General features: G+C 42.7%; 1 protein-coding gene and 1 long non-coding RNA gene across 2 annotated transcripts in view; one reads left to right on the forward strand and one right to left on the reverse strand.

Annotated features, from left to right (window-relative positions):
- FRAS1 (Fraser extracellular matrix complex subunit 1) overlaps nt 1-23,032 on the forward strand; it is a 174,163-nt gene that overhangs the window by 107,084 nt on the left and 44,047 nt on the right. Inside the window, exons 21-30 of the mRNA XM_037392849.1 lie at nt 556-702; nt 4,191-4,337; nt 5,791-5,931; nt 6,136-6,276; nt 7,296-7,439; nt 8,133-8,403; nt 9,609-9,693; nt 12,628-12,954; nt 17,719-17,872; nt 21,693-21,871. Of these exons, the coding sequence (XP_037248746.1) occupies nt 556-702; nt 4,191-4,337; nt 5,791-5,931; nt 6,136-6,276; nt 7,296-7,439; nt 8,133-8,403; nt 9,609-9,693; nt 12,628-12,954; nt 17,719-17,872; nt 21,693-21,871 (1,736 nt within the window). The remainder of the gene's footprint in view (nt 1-555; nt 703-4,190; nt 4,338-5,790; nt 5,932-6,135; nt 6,277-7,295; nt 7,440-8,132; nt 8,404-9,608; nt 9,694-12,627; nt 12,955-17,718; nt 17,873-21,692; nt 21,872-23,032) is intronic.
- LOC119150409 lies at nt 15,836-17,642 on the reverse strand. The gene is made up of 2 exons (XR_005105053.1): nt 17,135-17,642; nt 15,836-16,477 (listed from the first exon to the last, which is right to left on the reverse strand). It is a non-coding gene; the product is annotated as an uncharacterized LOC119150409 (long non-coding RNA).

Genomic DNA, 23,032 nt, shown 5'->3' on the forward strand with positions numbered 1-23,032 from the left:
TCTGTCAGCGTTGCTTCTTGGAATAGGTAGCAGCTGTGCAACTCCTGCCAAAGGGATGGATGTAAATCTTCAGGGAGATGTGGAGCTGTCAGAAAAGCACTAGATGGTTCCTAAATAGACAAAGCATGTCAGGCTCAGGAAGATCTGACCTGAAACTAGTTGAGCAAGAGCATGAGAGGGACTGAGACATTCTTGCCCTTTTTTTACTCTTTTCTAATAGACAGGTCTTGGCTGGATCCTGTAGGATTATCCTTAAGGAGAAGGGAAGGTTGAAGAGAAGAGGGATGGGTAAAAAGAGAGAGAGGAGCGGAGAGGAGCGAGCTAGCGTGTGTGGTGCACAGAGCATAAATAAAGCCATTTATCTGTCAAGGGTGGGTTGCTTGTGTTTCTGCTCCTGAGTGCTGCACACCAGTAAGGACTTAGGCTTAGTAGGAACTTTTGGTACTTGATATCACCATGCTCAGTCTCTGAGGGTGCTTCTGCTGACTCTTGTGAAACTTGCTTGAAGATCTGCTTTTGCTTGAACAGAAACACTTGTTCTTGCTGTCCCTGCAGGGTGCCACCCCTCGTGTAAAACCTGCACCGGCGGGGATGCTTTTTCCTGCTCTTCCTGCAACACCAGCCTGGTTCTCTCCCACACCAGCATGTGTGTGCCCGTCTGCTCTCCAGGATACTACAGGGATGACAGGCAGACCTGCAGACGTGAGTGTCTGTCTCCAAGCCATCTCTGCTTTCCCCAATGTATTCACCGACATGTCTTTTCTTGTTCCTTTGCTTACTGTTGCTCTTGCCAGGAAGAGAAAGATTTCAAGTGCCTAAAAAATCAATGTGAGTTGACAGAGGTGATTAGCCACCTTAGAGACAGAGCCTACAGCATGGTTTAAGCCTGAACACAGTTGCATTTTTGTTGCCGACTTCAAAGACAAGAGGCTTTGGGCCCCATAGTAAAAATCTGCAGGAGAGTTAATGTAGTCTTCCTTCTTAAGTTGTCTAGGTGGTACACAGAGAAATGGCTGAAACTACTGGTGGATTCTGGGCTTTGTGAAAACTTGACAAGTTTAGACCAGCTTTAATCAATTCTTACTAAGGCAAACCCTCTCCCCACTGCACTGCCTGCCAGTACCTGCCATAGAAGCCGTATTAAGGCTGTAGTGTTTACGTTACATTTTCCCACATGTGAAACCTCGGTAGAAACAAGATACAGCATGGTAGGCACAGCCCCAGCTGGCTTGGGCTGTGGTATTTTTACCTTCTAATGATCTGATGCAGTTGATCTGGTGTTAAGTCCAGTAATGTTTTATCCTACTCCTGCTACACCTTGTGAATCTCTTTTCCTTTGTTGTTCTGTGTTCACTCTGGCTGTGACATCAGTTGGGTTATTCCTCACGTAATTATTGGGCTTGATGTTCCAAAATGCAAAATGCTATGGCCCAGAGACATTAAAAGTATGAAAAAAAGCTGCTTGAATTGATCTGCTCTAATACACTCACCTAAAACTTAATGAGTGCTCAAGTGATTTGGTTGCTGTGAACCTGAACGCTGAGATTTGTTAAGTCCTGTATTACCCTGATTTAAATTATCCTGATTTATGATAAAGTCACTCTTGCATTGCACTGAGATTAGGTATTATCATCCTATCTAGACCCAATTTCTTTACTGATGAGGTCCTATAGGAGGAAACTGATATGGTTGTCATCTTTACCGGCCTTTTGTTGAATGTATGGTTCTCCTGAAACTATTATTTCCATCTTAGTCGCAGAACTGGAGACACCTTGCATAAGTTCAAGGAAATAGGTACCATTCTTCCATTGACAGAAAAAAAGGCTATTCAATAATAATGAATAAAGGAAAGTAGTAAAAATGATCAATTAAAAAAAAGGAATCATGGGATTCATGGCTAGTTTCCTAAAAGCTCTACAAGGTATTCACTCTTCTGTCCTGCAATGTGGATTCTCTTACTGCTAACTACACATACCTTCCTAATTAAAATGCCCTTTTCTAATGAAAACTTGCTTATTGATAGCTCTTCCCTCGGGACATGATGGTAGAAGTGGAATGTTCCTGAGATCTGTACCCTTTCGGAATTTGGTTCAGTGGCTCAAACGCAAATAGATTTTTGCAAGCAAATTCAACTACTCTAATCTCCTTATTGCAAATGGCTTTTTAAGAAGTGTATGTAATCCTTGTGGCAGGAGGCTCAAGGCAAAGTGTGTTTGGTGCATTGGATTTTTGTCATTCCAAGTGTCACTTGTGCCTTTTCAAGTGAAGTACTGCTGATAAGCTGTGTAGATTTAAACTGTCCCCGGCTGCTGGAAAACTACCGCTTACAGGTAATGAATATTGTTTAAACGGAGGTTGGCTGTTAGGCTGAGAAAATTTGGGCTCTCTTCAACATTTATTTTAGTCACGTTGCACTTTTGAGGAACTCTGGTTTGGAATGAAGTTCTGAGAGATGCTGAGTGCATGTATGGACTCTCAGTGATATTTTTAAACTCAGTGAAATACTGGCCGAGGAACAATGCAAAGCTTAACAAGTTCTTCATGGGTTTAAAAATGCAGATATGGAGTCATGCTGATAAAACAAGCAGACAGGATTGCTTTCAAATACCATTTTTGCTTACTATTCTGGTGTGCCTCCGTGGGTAACCTAGTTTCTATAGATTTAGACCTCATGTGGAGTGTTTCACCATACTGTTAATAGCTGGCTTTTTGTAGCACTTGCAAATAGTAATTTTTCCATGTAGTGTTCTTAGATGAAGTGAAATCAGGCTGGCACCAGAGCACCTAAAAACAGCTGCTAGATTCTTTAGATAAACATTTTGTTAGAAATCATTTGTACCTCAATAAAATATGGAATTTCTGTGACTATTTTTAGGTGAGCTTAAACAAGTAAGCATTTTGAAGGGCACGGGGCTGTTGCTTCAATGAGAGTAGTGAGGGTATTTTCGAATTTACTTCAGTGGTTTGAGTTCTTGTGGTTATAAAACTCTGCCTTGAATTAAAAGCAAATTGAACTGGATTTCCATAGTTAGCCTATCACTAAATTAGCATTTCACATTTGGGATATCAGCAACATGTTGGTATTTAGCATGTGAACTGTGGTTGCACTAAATCCTATGACAGGTTTTCTTTGCTTTTTTCCATTAAAAAATGGCCAGCTATGCTTTATTATGTCATTTAAACATTTGGGGCTGTGTTTGCAGAGCTTTTTTTTTCTGATTTATCATACGTATTGATAAGAATTGATCTTAGGTAAAGATTCTGACTCTATATGGATTTAGTGACACTCGGGTAGTTGGCCGGGAATTTAGCAGTCCCTTTTGCTTACACCATCATTGTACCTGCTAGCAGGGTAGTTACACTTTGTATAAAGCAGACATGTGAACCTCCACAAGTTTTCTGCATAGTATTTTTGTAACGATTCATCTCACCAGGATCAGGGCGAGCTTTTCAGTGCATAGGCAAAGGACTAGGAAATATTTTTTGGTCTTTCATAGCACATTGGTATTAAATCTTTTGCTGTAAATTATCTAAGAGCTCTGACATCAGCATGGAGTACACTTGGTTGTTAGTACAGCCTCCTAAGAAGTTCAGAGCCTGGACATCAAAGAGGTGAGTTGAAATATTTTGAGCCTCTGGACTTTGATCCTAGATTCAGTAAATTCCTGAATTATTTTTTCCTGGCATCTTTATTTGCTCCCTACAGCTCTAAGATTTTACATTGTGTGCAAATAAAAAGGTGGAAGCATTAAGTGAAATTAAAGGGGCCTTTGGTCCCAGCAAGGGTTGCTGGATTGCAGCAGTCTGCTATGGTCTCCAAATCTGTGCATTTATGAGTTGAGTCTGGAATAATATGAAAGACAGGTTGCTTAAAGACAAGAAAAACAGACAGGGAAAGCTCTTACGCAGGGATTTGAATTCAAGGTCAGTGTTTTACCCCAACTTGTCCAGAGGAAAGTAAGAAGCAGCGTGAGGAGACATAACAGTCTATTCCAAATGGAAGGAGGCTTTTTCCAGCCTTTTTCCAGCCTTTCCTGTGAAAAGAAACAGAAGACGCAAAACCTCTGAAGTCACCACAGGTGTCTCTCGAAGAGGAGTAGCAAGGCTATGGGATAATACCGTTTTTATTTGTACAGTTGGCTGGTGCATCAGTAATTACAGTTATTTTCTTTGTCTTTGTGTTTCCACAGCTTGCAACAGCCAGTGCCTGAGCTGTGAATCAGCAGCCGGCTGTACGTCTTGCAGAGATCCAGCTAAGGTCCTGTTGTTTGGAGAATGCCAGTATGAGAGCTGTGCTCAGCAGTATTATCTGGATTTTTCCAGCAAGACTTGCAGAGGTGAAAAATACATTGCTGGTTTAAAGGAAAAAAAAAAAAAAAAATTGCAATTGCCTTGTCTAATAATCCGTTACATTGCAGAATGATCTGTGCAGGTGGCCTGCTTTAAAAAGCATGTATGGGGAGGGGGAGTTGTTCAGTGACAGATTACTTGTAAGGTTTTTACAGTTTTTTCCCTTTTTTTGGCAGTCTGCTGTCACATACTTCAGCCTTTCAGTAAAACAAGATTATGGCAAATCCTTCCCTTGTAAATGATTTAGTAAGTGAGCCAGCAAACTTCAAGGGTCAGGTCCAGCAATTCATTTAGTCATGGGTCAGCTGAATAACGAGTCGGCTTACCAGGCTAAGTCTTTGCTAGAGTGCTGAGAGGGCCTTGTGTACTTACCAGCTTCTCTCTGTCTTATTAAATACTGCATCACTGGGTGACGGCAGAAACAACAGTTTGGAATGATTTAAAAGACACATGACTTGAAAGATTTCCAGAATTCCCAAGGACAGTGTTCCATAATGGAAAGAAGTGAGAATAACATGGTTTTATTGTGGCTAGCACCACTAAGACCAGGATATAATAGAAATGGCTTGTTCAGCTGGCTCCCTCAGCATTTGAACCTAGCTTACCTGAGTAGCATCTGTCTCCTTAACGTTGCGCTGCTTCGGAGAGGTGACACTCTGCTTTTTAGGGTGCTGGAATGAGGCAGGACTCTTGTCCTGGCTTTGTCTTGGACGTGCTGCATGGACTGGAGTAGTTCAGATCACCTCAATGGGTCCATGTTTCCCCTCTCGCTCTTGCCCATGTTTTCTGTCTCATCAGCCAAGTGTGCCTGTCATTAATTGCTGATCCAGACTGTCTAAGTGCCACCAAGAAACAAAAAGTAGTGTCAGTAGCCTGAGTATTCCTTGGGCACCTGTGCGTGGTTGGGACTCTAGAGGGGAGATAGCATAAGGGCAAGTGAAGGCAGATCTGATCCCGGCGTGTTTCTGGCCAGTGAACTTGCCAGAGGGGCATTTGGACTGTGAGGAACAACAATTTAATTTTCTTTTGGTCAAAGCAATTTGAAGGCATGAGATGGATGAAGTGGGGTGGATAATTGCTGCTAATGAGCAACAAACTCGGTGTTGGCAAAAAAGGAGCGCTGCTACTTACCGGGTAAAAGACTTTATGGGCAGCAAAACTGCTAGCGTTAGCAGGTCTGAATGCTGAACGAGAGCCAAGCTTGCTCAAATTGACATAATTAGAGCATGTTAAGTCCAAGAAGGGGAAAAAAAGCCACCCAACCATCTTGAGTTGTAGTAAGTCACTTAATACAAATCATGCTTTCTTTTTTCTTTGTATCTTTTTAACAGTTTTTACTGTGCACTTTTCTACCAGGACTTATATTTTCATAGCTTGATAGCTTGCAGACCCCAAGAAAAGCCCAGAAAGGGCTGCCCTGCATTGACTTTTTTCTTCCAGAGTGTGACTGGAGCTGTAACGCTTGTAAAGGTCCCCAGAGGACTGACTGCCTGCAGTGTATGGAAGGCTACGTTCTCCATGAAGGAGCTTGTGTGGAACAGTGCCCTGCAGCTTTCTACAAGGATTCAGACACATGCCAGAGTGAGTTCTTCTTGAGCGTTACTTCTAATCACTGCTGCCAACACGTTTCCCTGTTGTTTCCAATTTGTGTACGTCTTCTTGCATTTAGAAGGCACGCTCTAGCTTCAGATCTCTCGCTGCCCTCCTTCTCGTGGGGTGTTACAACACAGTGCAGGAAGCAGGTGAATGCGGTGCTGAGCTGAACTCTTTACATATGACTTTCAGGGTGTGAGCAACATTGCCTTCAGTGTCGCCAGCCAGACGAGTGCAGCCTTTGTGAAACCCCGTTTTTCCTCCTGGACACTCATTGTGTTCATAAATGTGGGAAGCGATATTATGCAGACGATGCACAGCGAAAGTGCGCAGGTAAGCAAAGTGAGCATGGTGTGGTGGAGAGGGACCAGGGTTGTAGCCTGTGCTCTATACACTGCTTTTTCTCTGCTGAGGTGAACAGGTATTGCCTAGATGCTGTGTTAAACTGGCTATTGAGGTGATGCAGTTACCTGAGAATTAGATAACAGGCTATATCTGCATTTAGATGTGCCTAATTCAGAAGGAACGAGATTCAGCGTAGATGGCTGCTGGTGTGTGTGTATGGGTGTACACACTGTATATAAAAAAAACAGGTATTAGAATCACATTTTTGGAAAGGTTTCCGTTGTATGGAACATCTCCTTTATGAGAAAAGGCTGAGATAGTTGAGCCTGTTTAGCCTGGAGGTGACTGAGCAGGGATCTTATCAATGTCTACAAATATCTTAAGGGCGAGTGTCAGGAGGATGGGGCCAGGCTCTTTTCAGTGATGCCCAGCAACAGGACAAGGGGCACAAACTGCAGCACAGGGAGCTCCAGCTGAATGTGAGGAAAAACTTCTTTACTGTGAGTGTGACAGAGCACTGGGACAGGCTGCCCAGAGAGGCTGCGGGGTCTCCTCTGGAGACATTCAAAACCCACCTGGACGTGGATTCTGTGCAGCCTGCTCTAGAGGAGAACCTGCTTTAGCAGGGCGTTGGGCTAGATGATCTCCAGAGGTCCCTTCCAACCCCAACCATTCTGTGAGTCTGTGTATTTGTGGGTTAACATGTAGAACTTCAATGTGTATTTGGAGTGTATTTTTTTCAAATGGGTGTAACAGGTACTTAAATAAATGTTTCTTCCATTTGGAAGATCATCTCAGGTTCTCTGTAGCCAATGGAAACAGCAGTCAAATGAGGAAGGAACTTCTTAACAACTCTTTTATCTCAACTTTTTGATAATTGTCGTCAGGTGGGTAGGACACAAAGAGGAGTGGTGTTGCTGTTCTGACCCCCGGGGACAGCTCTGCGCACCAGTGGCTGCATTGGTTTTGCAGTGTCTCAGTGAGGTTGTACTTTCCATCCAATTCAGCTTGTCCTCCTGGATGCTTGGAGTGTGACAGTGACAGCCTGTGCCACCTCTGTGACAGCACCATGTTTCTGAAGAATAAGATTTGCGTTTCTGCCTGTGGCCAAGGTTTCTATGGCAATATGTGGACCAGAGAGTGTGAAGAAGGTGAGTGTCTCTCACAATAAAGCACCCAAGCTGGCAGGCTTCCAGCAGATTTTAAGGCCAGAGGTAGTGTTCATTCAGTGGCACTTTTGGAATTCAGTTTGGTGCAGTTTCGTGTTGACTGCTGAAAGTTGGTGGCTATTTTTCACCACCTTTTTTGTTTCATAAAAAAATGTATGTGTAAATTAAAATTTAAATTTTAAATAAATAAAAAATATTTTTTATTTATTTATTTATTATAAAATTTTTTTAAAAAGCATGTAAGTGGTTTTCTAAGTGATGTTACCTACTTAGGTGTGGAGGCACATTTTTCCAATCACAGTGTCATTTATCATCAATGTAAACCAAATTTAAAAATATCTTGGGGGAAATCCCTCACTAAATCAACTGTAGTAATTATGTTTTGTTCTAAATGAAGCTTTACTAGTCCATCTGCAGGGCAGGCCAATGTATGTTGGCTTTGAGTTCTATTATGGGGAACTCAAGATGGGAAGTGACTTGCCGAAGCCTCTCAAAATCATAGCGGGGATTGAGATGGATTGCAGTTCTTCTTGAGGTAGTGGTTGCCCACCTAGGTCAGGAATGAACAGGGCGTTATGAGGATCTGGTCTGTTATCCAAAACATGGTAGTGACAGGCAGGAAGCTCACAAAGCCCATGGCTGTAATTCATTCACTTTTCCCTTCTTTCTTTTTAGCCAGCAAGCATCCACCAAGCTTCCATGTGAACAGTACCCTCACAGTAGGAATCGGTGGCATGAAGCCCTTAGACCTCTCCTTACTGAGGGTGTGTGATCTGGATGGTGACACAGGACGGCTCTTGTTCCATATCGACAGCCCTCCCTCCAACGGCAGGCTGGTGATGCTGGGGAAGGGGGAAGGGGTGCAGCTGAGCGAAGGTGACCGCTTCAGCTGCAAGGATTTGAAGGAGAAGAGAGTCCACTTTGTGCACAGCAAAGAGAAATCCAGGTGACTCTGTTGACACTTTTCTCAGAGTTCTTGCCTTAAAAAAAAAAAAACTTATCTTGAGAGCAGGTATTTCCTTGTTCCTTGGAAACCTCCTTACAGTGAAGCACATTTCTTACTGCTGTTAAAGAAATTACTAACGCACTTACACAGTACCATAGTATAAATGATGGTGCAAAACTTCTCTGTTATGGTCTAAGAGGTCACTGTGATCCGGCTAGCAAAACTGTTGTGCTTTGGGGGTGCAGGAGCATGTCTCATCTTTAGGATACTCTGCCATGGGTTTAAAACTGGCGTATTATCTGTTTCTTACAACAGTTTCTCGATACTGTCAGGAAGATGCTCAAATGATGTCACCACTCTGCTCTGCAGCATAATCTGCATTCAGCCATTACTGCTTTGCCTGCAATGTGAGCTCTGTTAGTGTCCTGGGATAATTAGCGGTGATTAGTAGCTGGCAACATTCACACTGCAAGCGTGTTGCAAGGAAGCAGGTTTTTTCTGCTGCCAGGCATAATCCTGCCAAATTTCACACTTGATTTACATCACCATAAAGCCTTGGGAACTAGACTGATACCAGTGGAATTGTTCATCTTTCTGCCTGTATATATTAGGGTGTTCTTTGATACGTTGTTTTCAAGAAGACTCTCAGGGTGTCCTGATGCCAAGGGTTAGCTCATGTTTACTTGACTTAAGGCACGTGTTTCTGTAGCATGCTTTATTTTTTATTTTTTTTTATCTGCCCGGTAGTCACAATGAAATGTCTGGATCTTGTCTTGAGAAGCATAGCTACGTTACGTTCAAGGTTATTGGGTGGCATTATCGAAAAATAAATAGGAAGCAATAATACTGTAAAGTGGGAGCTTCTGTTCCGAAGCCAATAAGTGACATTTTTCTTCAGCCACAAAGAGCTGACATTTAGAATTGGTACTTTGTCTTGGAGATTCCATCCTATGTGGGTAACATTAGTGAAAGGGAAATGAGGGTATATTATTACACAGTTATAGGTATTTTATTACATGTTGTGACTGTTGTGAATCTTCAGAAAAAAATACCATAAAAACGTAATTGAAAAATCTTGAGCTAAAGCTTCTGTCACTAAGCTAGTCATTTTTACTGAATATATATTTTTATCATTATTGAGTCCTGCAAGAGCACTTCATTAATTTATATTATCCTGTATTCTGGCTTGTTGGGGACTTGTTTAGGAAAGGACAGTTTTCCTTGAAGGTCAGCGATCAACAGTTCTTCTCCCATCCTGAGGTGGTCAACATTCAAGCATTTTCAACACAGGTAATGTAAGAAAGCTGGGAAAGAACCACAAATTTGGTACCATTTGGAGCCCTGGTTTCTTGCAGTGATAACAAAGGAGCTGGGCAGAACTAGAGCTGGAGTTCAGGTCAGGCGAATTAGACTCAACTCTCACTTAGTAAAAAGTCATTTGGAAGAGCTGGACTTGAGGTAAGTGACTGGAGAAGCTGGCCCATGTCGTTTTGCTTGTGTGGGGAACTGTAGCTGTGCAGTCAGAGGACAATTATCACTGAGGGCTAAGGAGTCCCTGCTGTTCCAATTGTCCTTTGGATCTGCGGATGGTCTAGCTCAGTCTCTTACTGCGGGGCACTTGAATGGTGATTGATCCCTATGGTAGGGATGCCTTGGCAGTCAAGGGCGTTTACTTAGATGCTCTGTTCTAGGACAGTTGGGAATTAAATCAGCTTGAGCTATTTAAAGTGTGTCTCTTAAACTGCTCAACACTTTTAGGCAGGTTGATGGTGCTGTGAAGCCTCCATGTCTCTCATATTATTGTTGTTTAAAGCCTGTAGCATGATATTGGGGAGGGGCTCACCCAAGAGATGGTATCAGGCAGTACGTTTGTGACCTGTTTTCATAAGGGTAGGCTCTCTCATAGGCAAGGTGTGAAGAGATGTGCAAGATATGCATTAAGGGAGAGGGCACAGCCTTACAGAAAGGGCGAGTTGTCCAAGCTCAGCCTAGCTGTATGTGTCATGTCAGCCTGTCAGCAGGTCATATCATCACATCCCTCCAGACAGGCTTTGGTTACCCCTCCAGCTACAGGTGTTCCTCTGATGGAGCTGCCAGCACAGTGGGTGTGCTGAAGCTGCCCAGCCCAGCTTCCCAGTTGCTGCTGGTCATGCTGGTAGCCACCTCACCGTGGACTCACTTTAACAGGGTCCATGTTTCCAGGGAGGCTTTGCAGCTTGCACTGAACTTTTTCCATAGTCAAACTGTCTAGTTGAAAGCTCAGTCAGATAGCTTTGCTTGAACGGAGCTTGTTGTGGCTACTTGGCATATGCTAGCAGAATAAAGAGACTTGAAGCGGCAAATGAGAGTCTGCTACACTTAATGCCTGTATACGTTCTCAGAGGGGCATTAAATAGCTTGATAAAACTGTAACTGGAAATCTGGTGATAATCCTTACTCTTTTAGTGCTGAATCCTTCCTGCCTACAAACCTGACTCAGTGTCCATCCTCACAACGAGTCATTTAAGAATTGCATTTCTTTCAATCATTGCAGTAGTGGATGGGTTTGTGTCTGAAAAGGTGCTTGTGCTGTTCTGTGCTGCACTCTGAGTGCAGTAGGAATGTAGCCAGCAGCTCAAAAACATGGTGAGCTACTGACTTGCTCACTGCATACCTTGCTGGGGGCCTGGGAGGGGTCTCCAGTTTAATGTATGTAGTGTTCCTTATAGGAAACAACTAAGGTGCATAATTTCTGTGGTTCTCTGACACTCTTGAGACTTTGCGCTGCTTGCTTTTTTTCTGGATTGGGATCCTAGAGAGGTGGTAGCTTCAGAGTTAGGAATTACTTTTTTTTTTTTTTTAATTGCACTTTTGTCGCTTTTAATCATTATATTCCATATTAGTCATTCTGTAACTTCTGGAAATTAGAAGTGTTCTAGTTTGTCCTTCAGCGTAAGACAAACTGTGGATTGTGATCCTGTTGTGTGTATATTGATTCTGGCTGGTGCTGAAATCTTTGCTCAGTCTAATCTCTTGTTTACCTCAGTAGGATGTTCACCTAAATAAGAGCTGCAGTCACTGCCCCAGAATACATGAGTGAGGTTTAATAACAGGAATTTTGCCTGCTGATCCTTAATAACCCTGATAAGTTGTACACGGGTGAGATGGCAGCAGTTAGCTCCCTGATGAATGTTCCCAGGGCTTTGACTTTGTCCCTGCAGGATCACCTCCCTCCTGAGGCAAGGTATTAGCAATGGCAAATGATGTTTACTGGGATCAGTAGAGACTGCAGATTTAAACTTTCTTGAGGATGAAGAACTAGAGAACTAATGTAAACCAACAGAAATGTGGACTCTAGCTGATCTTCATTCTGAGCTGAGTAAAGCTGTGTGGAGTCTTTGAAAATAAAGAAATAATGATGCTGACGACACCCAGTTTTGCTGTCTTTGAGATGGACTTTATCAGTTTGAGATGAGCAGAACATCCTTCACTGTTAGTTGATTGACTTATTTCTACTTAGAAGCATTAATTCAAGCTTCTGCCTCTCAGCGTGGCTTACTGCTATGAGTCTCCTGTGTAGGTTATTCTCCATCTCCTGGCATTTTTCCTTGCTTCCTTTTTTCCCCTCTCTGCAACTCGTTTTAACAGGTCGCCTGGGCGCTGTGTGGGGTCTTCCTCTCAAGCATCAGTGCTCTGCAAGATGTGTCACCGAAGCTGTGGGTTATACACAGGGACAACGTGGGGCGTCTCCATCCCGACCCACCCTGAACTGATTGTTCACAGGCATCTGAGGTGCCTACATTCCCGTTGGCCCTGCAGATGTGTGTGCAATGTGTAAACCTTCCAAAATAGTTGGGGTCCGCGTTTCCATTTGAATTTCCATGGATGGTAATAAGGCAAAGCTGTGTCCCTTGTCTCAGCCGTGCAGGCAGCAAAGGGAATACAGGCTCTAGCTGATAACTAAATTGCTTTCTATATACGTGTCCTAAGTTTTTTTCCTTTCCTAAGGCTTGCTGTGGTGTAAGAATCTTCTTTTAATAAACTAAATCAGTCTAAATTGCTAGATAGTCTTAGATCTGCCCACTGGGAGGGAAAGTGTGGAGAGTGATTCTCTGCTGCTTAGAAATAGGTTTCCAGGGATGAAGTGAGCTAATTTCCTTAACCCCATGATCTTCATTCCATACTTTGATCGTGATCAAGTTGCTAAGGTTTAGCAAACACCCAAGAGCTGCTTTTATGTTTCAGGCCCCATATGTGTTCAGAAATGAGGCTCTCCTTGTCGGCAGAGGGGAAATTGGAACTATAACAGAACGGTTGCTTGGTGTGAGAGACAGTGACAATCCTCAGGACGTTGTGCTGATGGTTTTAGAGCCTCCACGTCATGGGCAGCTGATTAGACCTCCTGGGGACTCAGCTTCTGCCGTCCACATGTTCCACCTGGATGACCTTGCTGGTGGACTGCTGCGTTACGCTCATGATGGCTCCGACACCCAGGATGATGCAGTTCTTTTGCAAGTGAATGATGGGCACCACTTCCAGAACATCCTGTTCCACATTAAGATTGCTCCCAAGGTATGTGCTGTGACATGAACACTCACAGGCAAATTGAAGTCTGGAGAAGTATCACTGTGTCCTTGGGGTGTCACTAATCCTACATTACCGACAGGCTGTGGTCAGAGGCAGGAGAAAGTAGTGGATTGATTGAGTTTTGGAGGTCGCCTGAATTCTTGGTTTGCAACAGGAATGGTTCAGTTCAAGCTGTGCAGCTTTGACAATTCAAATCCATAGTTACTTGATAAAAAAACTTTCTGGAGATGCAGGTGAGAATTTTGCACTGGTGAGGGCAGTGAATTAAAAAATTATGGTGGGGAGAGCGGGCTGATGAGATAGGCAAAGCAGTTACTGAGACACAAAAGACCGTGAATTGAACAACTTGGCTAATAAGGTGTATCACTGGTACTTCGGTGGTGGTGGTGTCTCTCAAGGTCAGGAACTCTGATGCTCACTCGGCATTGCTCTGCTAAAATCTTGCACCTGCTGCATCTTTCTGTATGATAACTTCCCCCAGGACAGGGCACAGATACCTAAATTCAGAAATTATTAAGAAGTATTTTAATTTTTATTTCTTGCTTTTATTGCAGTTCATAATTTGTCTGTTCCATATTTGGACATGAAGTGGCACTTTGTATTAAATTTTATGGAGATTACAGCAGTCAAATTAGAAACAGTGGTGCTTTTCCATTTGTTTATGAAGTAAACCCCAGCCAAACAAGGCACAAAATAGATACACCATGTGTGGTGGAGCTTTGAAAAAATCAAAAGTTGCTGAAGTGCTTGCAAGCATTTCAGTTCTGGTATCGTGGTATTGTAATAGAAGGAAAAAAAGCCAACGATTTCCTTATCCCTTAGTTAATGTGAAAGAGTAATGAAAAATAATGCTGCTGGAGAAGTCCACTGTTGGCTGTCTTTTTGTGTATGGATCTAAGAATTACACACTCTTTGAGGGCTTCCACTCCATGAAAAAGGAGTTAGGGGGTAAAATTACCCCTCTTTTGTCCTCTTCTCTGCTGCATTAGATAACTTTCAGAGCAACTTGGGCGTGGAAATTTTAAGTAAGGTTTACAAGCAGTACATGTGCCTGTGTGATTAGCATTAGGTTAACTCATCCCATTTGGACCCTGCAGGTTCTCCTAAAGCTGTGGTAGTAATTAATGATAATTGGTGACATGACTCACGTATAAGTCTGGGAATGAAAAAGGCGTGGCTTTCAGGGCTGGTGCTGAGTTACTTAGACTCTGGGATAAGAGCACCCCTGCCTCTGGTTTCTTTACCCAGATCACTTTGGTGGCCATAAGGCATGTAAAAATGCTTGGAGCCTCTTTAACAGTGGGGTTTTTTTGCTATTGATTAAGCAGGTTCTTGCAAATGCCTAGTGAGGGTTGAATTGCTGAGCGTAGTTCCCTTTATTGGCCGATCTTGCGTTCCCTTGTCTCTCATTATCTTCCCAAATCTCTTTGTGCGGCATTTGGTTGCAGAGAAGAATGCAGGTGGTGACAGAGGTGAGAGTGGAGCAGCTTTTAGTATGAGGGGAGAGCTGGCAGATACCCAGCTCCTGTCTCATCCTAATTATCATCTTTGTGGAGTAGCCTTGGGTGCTGAAGTGCGTGCAGGGTTTGTTTCTGAAAAGGTGCCGCTGAGACACAGGCAAAGACCCTTGGTCGTTTTTTCCTTGGTTTACATCTGCAGATTGCTTGAAGAGTCCAGTAGGGCCCTGACCAGAGGTGTGGGAGTTCAGGGTGTGGATTTTTAACCGTGTTACTTTCCTGAGTACACAAAGCTTGATATAATGTGCCGCCTGATGGGTTTATATGGTAAATACTGGTATGAAAGGACATTTCTAGGATCCCTATTCCATGGGCTCAGTCAGCATAATTCTCAGACATTCATCCATAGGAGCACTGCAGGGAAGGGGTGAAAATGTAAGAGAAGGACAACATAACCTTCCAAATATTACGAATTAGAGGGTTTTGTTTCTTCACAACAGGTGTGCCTTGTTCTCTGCAAGGTGCTGTTTTTTAGTCCCTTTGGTTGCTAACAGCCTGCTTTTCCCTATTTGTCCCTGTCCACACGCTTCATTCTGACCTGCTGCAGTCTGAGCAACTGGCCTCTATTTTGAGAGCTCTTAATAATGATTTGCACTGCTGTATATTTTTATTGACATTCTCTAACAATTACGGCTTCTGTGAAGTTAATTTGAGACCTGTGGGTGCTTCATTTTTGGCACCAGTGGCACTCCAATGGGAAGTAAGGAGCCCATGCCCTAGAAAATACGATCGCCAGCTATGTACTGTAAGTCAGAGGAGGTCGCAACTACCCACATGTGATCTGCCCGTTGCCAGTGGGACACAGAAGCCTTTCTTTTCTGAGAGCTAGGGGGAATGCAGGAAAAAGAAAACATATGTTTATTTTCAGGGGGTGTTGGACCCCAAGAGAAGATCCAGCTAAGTAAGGGAGATCTCCAAAATATTTGCAAGCCACTGCATCTTGCCCTACCTGGGAGCAGGTAACTGAAGCACGGACCAGGGAGCATGTTAGCTTCCCTGGGCTCTCTGGAAACACTTCTCCTGTGCTGTGAATTCATTCACACAGCTCAGGTATCAGTTAAAAAAAAAAATAATTGAATGTGATTCTAGCTGTTTTGCTGAACACGGTGTCAGCACTCAGACCAGGCAATAGCTTGTTACTAAATACACCTTTAAAAATATTACCAAGCAAAAAGAGCTGTCCCATGGATGTGTTCTTATTAACAAGCAGGATCGCAGCATCAAAGCCATGTGGAAATGGTATGACAAAATGTCAGACTGATTGAATGTGGCCATTGAAGGAACATTCAGTCATTTAGTTACTGAAAAGCCAAAGGGTCCCATGTTTATAGCAAAACCACAACCTTGTGTTTAATTAACATTCACTTAGAAATATTTTATTTTCAAACACTGCCTTTTGCCTGTCATTCTTTGAAGTGTGGCTAGTCTCTATTTCTCCTTACACAATAAATACAGGGACCTTTCTGACCTTTTCCGTTTGTTTGCTCTTCCAGAGTTTTGTTTTCCTGGGCCTGTATGCATCATGATGTGATTGAATTGATAAGGTCAGAGGAAAGTGTTCATATATATTGGCAGGGTGCTCTTAGCTGGCACAGGATCTCGTTTTCTTCTTCACTGTTCTTTAAAAAAATAAGGCATCCAACTGGAAAACTCTTGATCTAACATAGCTGAAGATTGTGCAGCATTTTAAAAATTAACACTGTGCAAAATACATGTAGTACAAATTAAGCAGGTGAACGTTGAGCAGCAGGCATGTAAAAATGGAGATATGAGATCGTCCTTTCATGTGGTTCCTTTTCACAAATATCTGTTTAGCTCTCCCAGCTGTCCCTGCTGCAGATTCAGAAGAATATAGTAATGAGTCATTTATCAGTTTTGGGGTGACACATAATTATGTGGAGTAGTAAATGAGGAGGAAGATGGTCACTTATATGGAGCAGTCAGGATTTTGACTGATTATGCTGTTCCCCACAACCAGTTTCAAGGCAAATCTGCAGAAATAAGAAGTCACATTCACAGCAATTGGGCTTACAAGAAAGAACCATGTCACAGAAGAGGTCATGGGGATTTTGGTGGCTTGTCTGACAAAGCGTGAGCTAACAAAGTAATTTAGAACCAAAAAGGGCAAATATAATCCTTGAAGGCCAGAGGAGTGTTACTGAAGTATATGAAAATGGTAGTGAACCCATTACTGCATCCATTCCTAACATCCACATTTCAAGAAGCTTGAATTAATATTGGATAGATATTTGGAAAAAAAGCCACAAAAATAATCTGAAGGTTAGAAAACCCACCAAGTGGTTTTCAGCAAAGCAAAAGACTTTGATGGATGCTCAGGCAGACTTCAGTTTTACAAAAGTAGTTAAGAATGACTTGACCGTGGGCGTAAGTCCACACACAGAGAGAAGGTATTTGATCTAGAAGTCTTCCTACAAGTGTGTTCTTAGCAAAAAAAACCACAAAACCAAACAACAAAAAAACCAAAAAAACTAACTTAGCAAAAAATTTATGCAGATTTGTTGCAGTAGATACTGAGTGAAATTTATGTATCTAATTTTCTGAATGTTAAACTGCTTCTATTCAAGCAAAGGACAGAAAACTATCATAATTCATGTTTCTGCCAAAATTCACCATGAGCGTTTGCATACCTTTACGTTCAATTTCCCCTCATCTTATAGAAAAGCACGAGACTGGTCATGAACCTTGGAGATACCACCTCTCCATGCTCACGGAGAGGTGATAAGAGTTATAGATGTGGGTAGAGATAGTGGAGGTGCCACAGAGAGATACTTCTGAATGGGTAAGAAGCTGTTATTCTCTAAGTACCCTTGAAAGGTGTGGGTTTTTAGCAATACGATGAAGACATGAGAGAGAAAATCTGGATCCAATCAAACTGGTGCGGTAGGCTGGATACTTTTTTTGTCAGGTGTTGATAGTAGTGAATTTTCCACTGTGCTGTGGGGATAAATTCTGTCAAGACGTGTCACAAGTCAAGCGGACAGAGAATGAGGGTGGTGGTAGAAGACACAGTTGTGGAGGGAGTCTGAGGTTGTGAAGGTTTAAGGTCAGTGGCAGGAGATTAGGAGCAGTGGAGGACAATGTCAGTTCTAGAGAACTGGGTCTGAGGGCTGTACATGAAGGATGCACAACCATGCACTTGAAAATCTGTTTCCGTGTGTGCAGCATTGCCAACATTCAGTTCAGCCTTTTCCTGCTGTCCCCCTGCCTGCAGAACAACGGCAGCCCTCAGCTGGTGACTAATTCCCTGGTGTGGGTGCCCCAGGGAGGCATGCTGCAGATCTCCAGGACGATTCTGCACGCCAGGCTACCCGGTGCCCGCGACTCCGAGATAACTTACACCATCATCAAGGACCAGCCAAGACATGGCAAGTATCTTTGGAGTTTTGTTGTCCAAAAGCTGCTGTAGCGTGTTGCTTTTCACACCACATGTCCCAAGGTGTCCATTCGCTAAGTAAGTGTAGGATTCTGGTTCCTTTGGGGGAAAAGGATGTTCTTCACAGACCTGTGGGATTTTAATTCTTCCATGGTATTTTGCCCACAACAAATAGCATTTGAGGGAGTATTTCCATATAATACTCAGCAATAAGTGCTGCTAACCTCTTCTTTTTCCAGTCCAGATGGGCAGGCAGGCTAACGAAGCACCGTTGTCCTGCCTGGTAGTCTGAACTTCTGCAGCTGTGTTCCTCTAGTAGTAGTGAAGTTCTGGTGGATTTACAGCCTTATGAGAGCAGAATATTACCTCGCTGCCAAAAGATAAAATTCTAGATGAATGTCTGGTTTAAGAGGAGCATAGAGTAGTATCTGCCTCTAGAAACTGCTGAGCAAAACTTTACCTTGAAGAACTGGAGACCTCCCTAAATTCCATGACATTGGATTTCATTTCTACTGATGGAAGGAGTTATTAACTCAAGCAGAAATTGGTGATATTGGCATCCCTGTGTAATTCTTGTCTCCACATTTCTTTTGAGAGGCTCTGATCCCATCTCTTAGAGTAACGGCTTTCACAAAGCAACCCCACGGGTAGGGCTGCAGCTTGTAGATTAACTTCTGGACCGCCAAGGAGAGGAGCATGGAAAGTACCAGTATTTGTGGCTGAGCTACAAACTGAGAGAAACTGGATGGAAAAACTAAGATGTCCTATGTGGAGGGAAAGGAAATAGGAACAGAAAATAAAAATGTTTTCCCATTCAGCATCACCATTTTCTAAACTAGAACCATGTCTTTAAATAGTATATTTTGCACTTCTATAAAATGGTGTCATTGCTTTTAATTTGCTGAGCCAGATAAAATTACAGAATCCCTTTAGCAACATCAGTGCTGGTTTTTTGCTTTTTGCTGTAAGGACAGGCTGGTTTCCGTAGCAGCTGCCAGTACCTGATGGAAACATAGATAACGTTATTTTTGCAATTTAGAAGAGAAGTAATTAATTTGTATTCCCTCTTCAGTTTTCTGCAAATGAAGGACTGTCTTCTCATTTTTAATAAGCATTTACATGAAAACAAGAATTTTTCCCTGAGGGGCTTGTCTCCTGCTGCCTAACCCTAACCAAAATTTATAATCCTGTATTTGTAGCACCGTAATTATCTCTACTGTAATTAATTGCAATAACACAAATGGGTTTGTAGCTGCAGGTGAGGAATAAGCAGTAGAAATCAATGATCTTCAAAATTTAAGCTAAAATACTATTGTACAGAAAGGGAGGAAAAAAAATAAGAGAAAGAAATGTAGAAAATGGGTCCTGAATCAAGGAGGGTTTATCTGCCGATTTTAATTTGACTAATGGAGAAGATATTCATACCCATAGAAAATATATAGTTTGATTTTTAGATAGGAAAAAAAAACAATTTAGAATTAGCTACTACGTTTCTATAGCACAAGCGTGTGGACAAAGGCGGCTTCTTGCCCTTTATTTCAAGATTCTGAAACCAAACGAAGGATATAATTAGGGAAGGAAGATCTCTGCCCAGATCCCCTCCTCCTGCAGAGCTGGATTTGATTCTTTGATTTGGGAACCGGAGAGCGGTTGGTCTTCCTAAAGATCTCTGTATGCTGGGCATCCTGTTTTGTCCCTAGAAACAGAACCAGAGTCTTCCCTGGCTCTCCTCCCAGCACACAGGATGCTACGTGGGAAAAATAAATACTTCTATAGGAGCGGGTATTGTACTTTAAGCTGCTCCACATGACATACATTCTTAAAGGATGACATTTCTAAAGCCAGTGGAAAGGGATGCAAGTGTCCACTCTTTTTAAAATGAATGAGACCACAGCGCCTGAATCCTCTGGACAGCTCTGGAAATTACAGCTGTATAGTCCCCATATATTTCAATAAATTGCCCGAGTGTGCATAAGTTGTACGTTCATGTGTATAATCGATCAACAGGTGCTGTTCTACTTTAAAAAAAATGTTTCACATGAAATGGTAATTGTAAACGAATAAGTAAACACATATATAAATAAGTAAATATGTATAAATAAGTAAGTAAAATAAGTAATCACAGTGTTGTGCTTTCTGATCGCGTTAAATATTAATTTATGAGACACGTAGACGCCCATCTTGCTTAAAGCAGCTGTATGTTCTCATTGTTTCTTCTCTTACTTTGGGTGGGATAAACAACTTGCAGGCCCTAACTCCTTTCGGTATGTGATTAGCATCTTTAGAAATCACTTGAAAGATTAAGGTGGTGAACTACCACGAGCAAAAGCGTAAGATTGGGAATGTAATTAGGGCACTGATAAGGGAATATTAGCATAGAGTTTGATGATAAAATGGAAGTGTGATGTTTCAGCCTGGTGAATGATTTTATTTTTTTTTTTATTGCTCTAACTGTATGAGGGTGGTTTGGGAAATGAAATGGGAGAGCTTATGATGGATATTTTGCATAACAGAATGATTAATGCTGTAAGGGGAGCTGAAGTAATTTATAATATATGTGGCTTCTGAATTAGTAGCCATGAGGGATGCGTTCAAAGACTAGTAAAAAAGCACAATAAACAACTAGCAGGTTATTTAAAGAGCAGCTGAATTATATATAGTCAAGAATAATAAGGATAGGGGAAACATACCATTTTTTCACAGATTATATGTTAACTCCAAACCAGTAAATTACATCGTAAAATAGAAAAATATGCCATTTATTTTGATACTGTAGCTCGTTGTCAGGTTTTAATTTCATTTATGTGTGTGGTTAGGAAAAATGTTCACATCAATGAAAGTGATGACCAAGGTTTTGATACCCTTCTCTTGGTGGGCAGCACTTGGCTCTTTCTTTGAGTAATTTTATTAAGGTCTGTTGAGCATTAGTAGTGATATCAAAATTGAAGCCTTGCAGGCATGTGTGAGGAAGGCTGATAACCAGTGGGACATGCCCTCATCCTGCTGTTCTCTGTCATAGCTGCAGTGAAGCCACTGAGTCCAGCTGACAATCTGTTCCTATTACAAAAATCAGAAAGAAGCTGGATGTTAGAGTTATAAAAGCTATGTACTCTTTGGAGTAAGAGCTACAAACCAGGGCGTACAGCCTTCCTATGCAGCCTGTGATATCGAGGTCCTTTACTGTATCTGTTCAAGAGCTCTTTTTCAGTTGAAGATTTCTGTTCAGAGAAGGCGGTTGAGTATACTTTTTTGGCATAATAAGTTCCCAAAAGAGCTGACCTTGAAAAAATTAGTATGCTATATTCTGATACTTCAGTTTTACCCTTGAGGGGAAGATGGGTAGTCTGCTGCAATGCTTTTTAACCCTGCTTGTGTCTCACTTCTGTCCCTTCACAGGAGCTTTGGAAAGTGGGGCATGTTCTGTGCATCTGTTTTTCTGCTCATTTTATCAAACAGGCACATTTCAAGGTTGAAATGGGCTGGTCAGTGGGCAGAATGACATTTTGGGAGTTTGAAGTTGCAGATGCTGTTCTTTGCTTGACCGTGTATTTCTTCAGTGCACTTGCATGAGTTACTTGATCTGCCCTTTGCCAAAACAGGAGATAAAATTTCTCTCTGTCAGTGGGATGTTGCAGGATCCCTTAGTGGTTTGGGGGGGCAATACTGCTTATTTGTGTTAGTCACATGAGATGGAAAAAAAAAAAGACTGCGTGGACCTGTGTCTTGGATGCTCATGAGCTGGTGAAAAGGCATCTGTTCCTCCTTGTTTTCTCACAAGTTGTGCCGTGGCTGTTCATCTTTGCTTTTTCCAGGTGAAGTGGTGCTTCTGGTCCCGATGCCAGCAGATAGCCCAGCAGACTCATGGCAGCTTTTGCCTGATGGAAGAGCAGCCTCACCTACAACCTCTTTTACCCAGCAGGACATCAACGAAGGCATTGTGTGGTACAGGCACTCTGGATCTGAAGTAGAGAGTGACTCCTTCCAATTCCAGGTACTCCTCATGGTATTCACAGGGGGGTCACACAGCAGTTCTGCTGGCATTTTTCTCTCGGATTACTCAGTCTGCCATTCTTGTGACCCAGAGGTTTATAGATACACAAATACATGCATGCACCCACAAATATGTGTGTAAATTTATATGTGCATTTACATACAGACTTATGTGTGTATACATGTGTGTTGCTTGACTGTAGATGAATGTGCCTGTGCTTGTGTATCGGGGTGGATGCAACCCATCATTGTATCCGTGGGAGACTTATTCATGCACAAGGGAGCTTGTGGATCCCCAGGTTTTAATCTGTGGCAGTGGAGCCAGCCAGCTACCCACAATGTTGAGCTGCATGCGATGGCATTAACCTTCTGGATGTCAAATCAGAGGCCGTATTACAGATCTGGAGATAATTGTCTTTCGAGTAGCATCTAACATTTAAGCTATTAAACTAATAGCTGGCCTGATTTTCTGGAGAACAATCCCATCTCAGGAAGGAGAGGGTTTTGTAGAAAAGCAGTGATGTTGCCCTTGTGCCTGCTAGCTTATTTAAGCAGGAGAGCTCTCAGAGATCAAGAGTCCCCAGGGTGAATGGGCAAACAGGGCTGCACTTAACAACTTCCACAGGATGAAACTAGCAGGCTTATAACATACCATCAGCGTGACACAGTGTGTCCCGAGACTCAATTCTTGCTGTGACAGTGATCGTGTCTCCACTGGCCTTTTCCTGTGGGCTAAGATTGTCCCTTAGGGGCACCCCACTGATATGCTTGGGCTTGCTTTTGGGGAAGAAATAGGAACAGGGAATGTTTTTTGCCTGGTGGTCCTTTGAAGAGGTAACAGAGGGTAACTCCCACCCATCTTGTAACCTGCTGCTTCCCTTCCACCACGCTTTGAGATGAGGCTGGTCCCAGGGAACAAGGGAAGAGCAGGGCGGTGGGTCCACATAGCCGTGTGTTTGGGTGTCCTGGAGATCCTCCAGCTGGGTGCCGAATCTGCATGAGGAGACCCTTAAAGAGGTCCTCCTAAGGCATCCCTGAGATCCAGACCTCTGGGAAGGGACTCCCCAGTGCAAGGTGTGCTACTGCAGCTCATATCCTGGCTATTTTGGTGCCCCATTTGCAGTTCAGAGAGGTTTGACTCCATGATACTGCATGGCAAATC

This window comes from Falco rusticolus, chromosome 1, assembly GCF_015220075.1.
Source record: "Falco rusticolus isolate bFalRus1 chromosome 1, bFalRus1.pri, whole genome shotgun sequence".
Classification (NCBI taxonomy): Eukaryota; Metazoa; Chordata; class Aves; order Falconiformes; family Falconidae; genus Falco; species Falco rusticolus.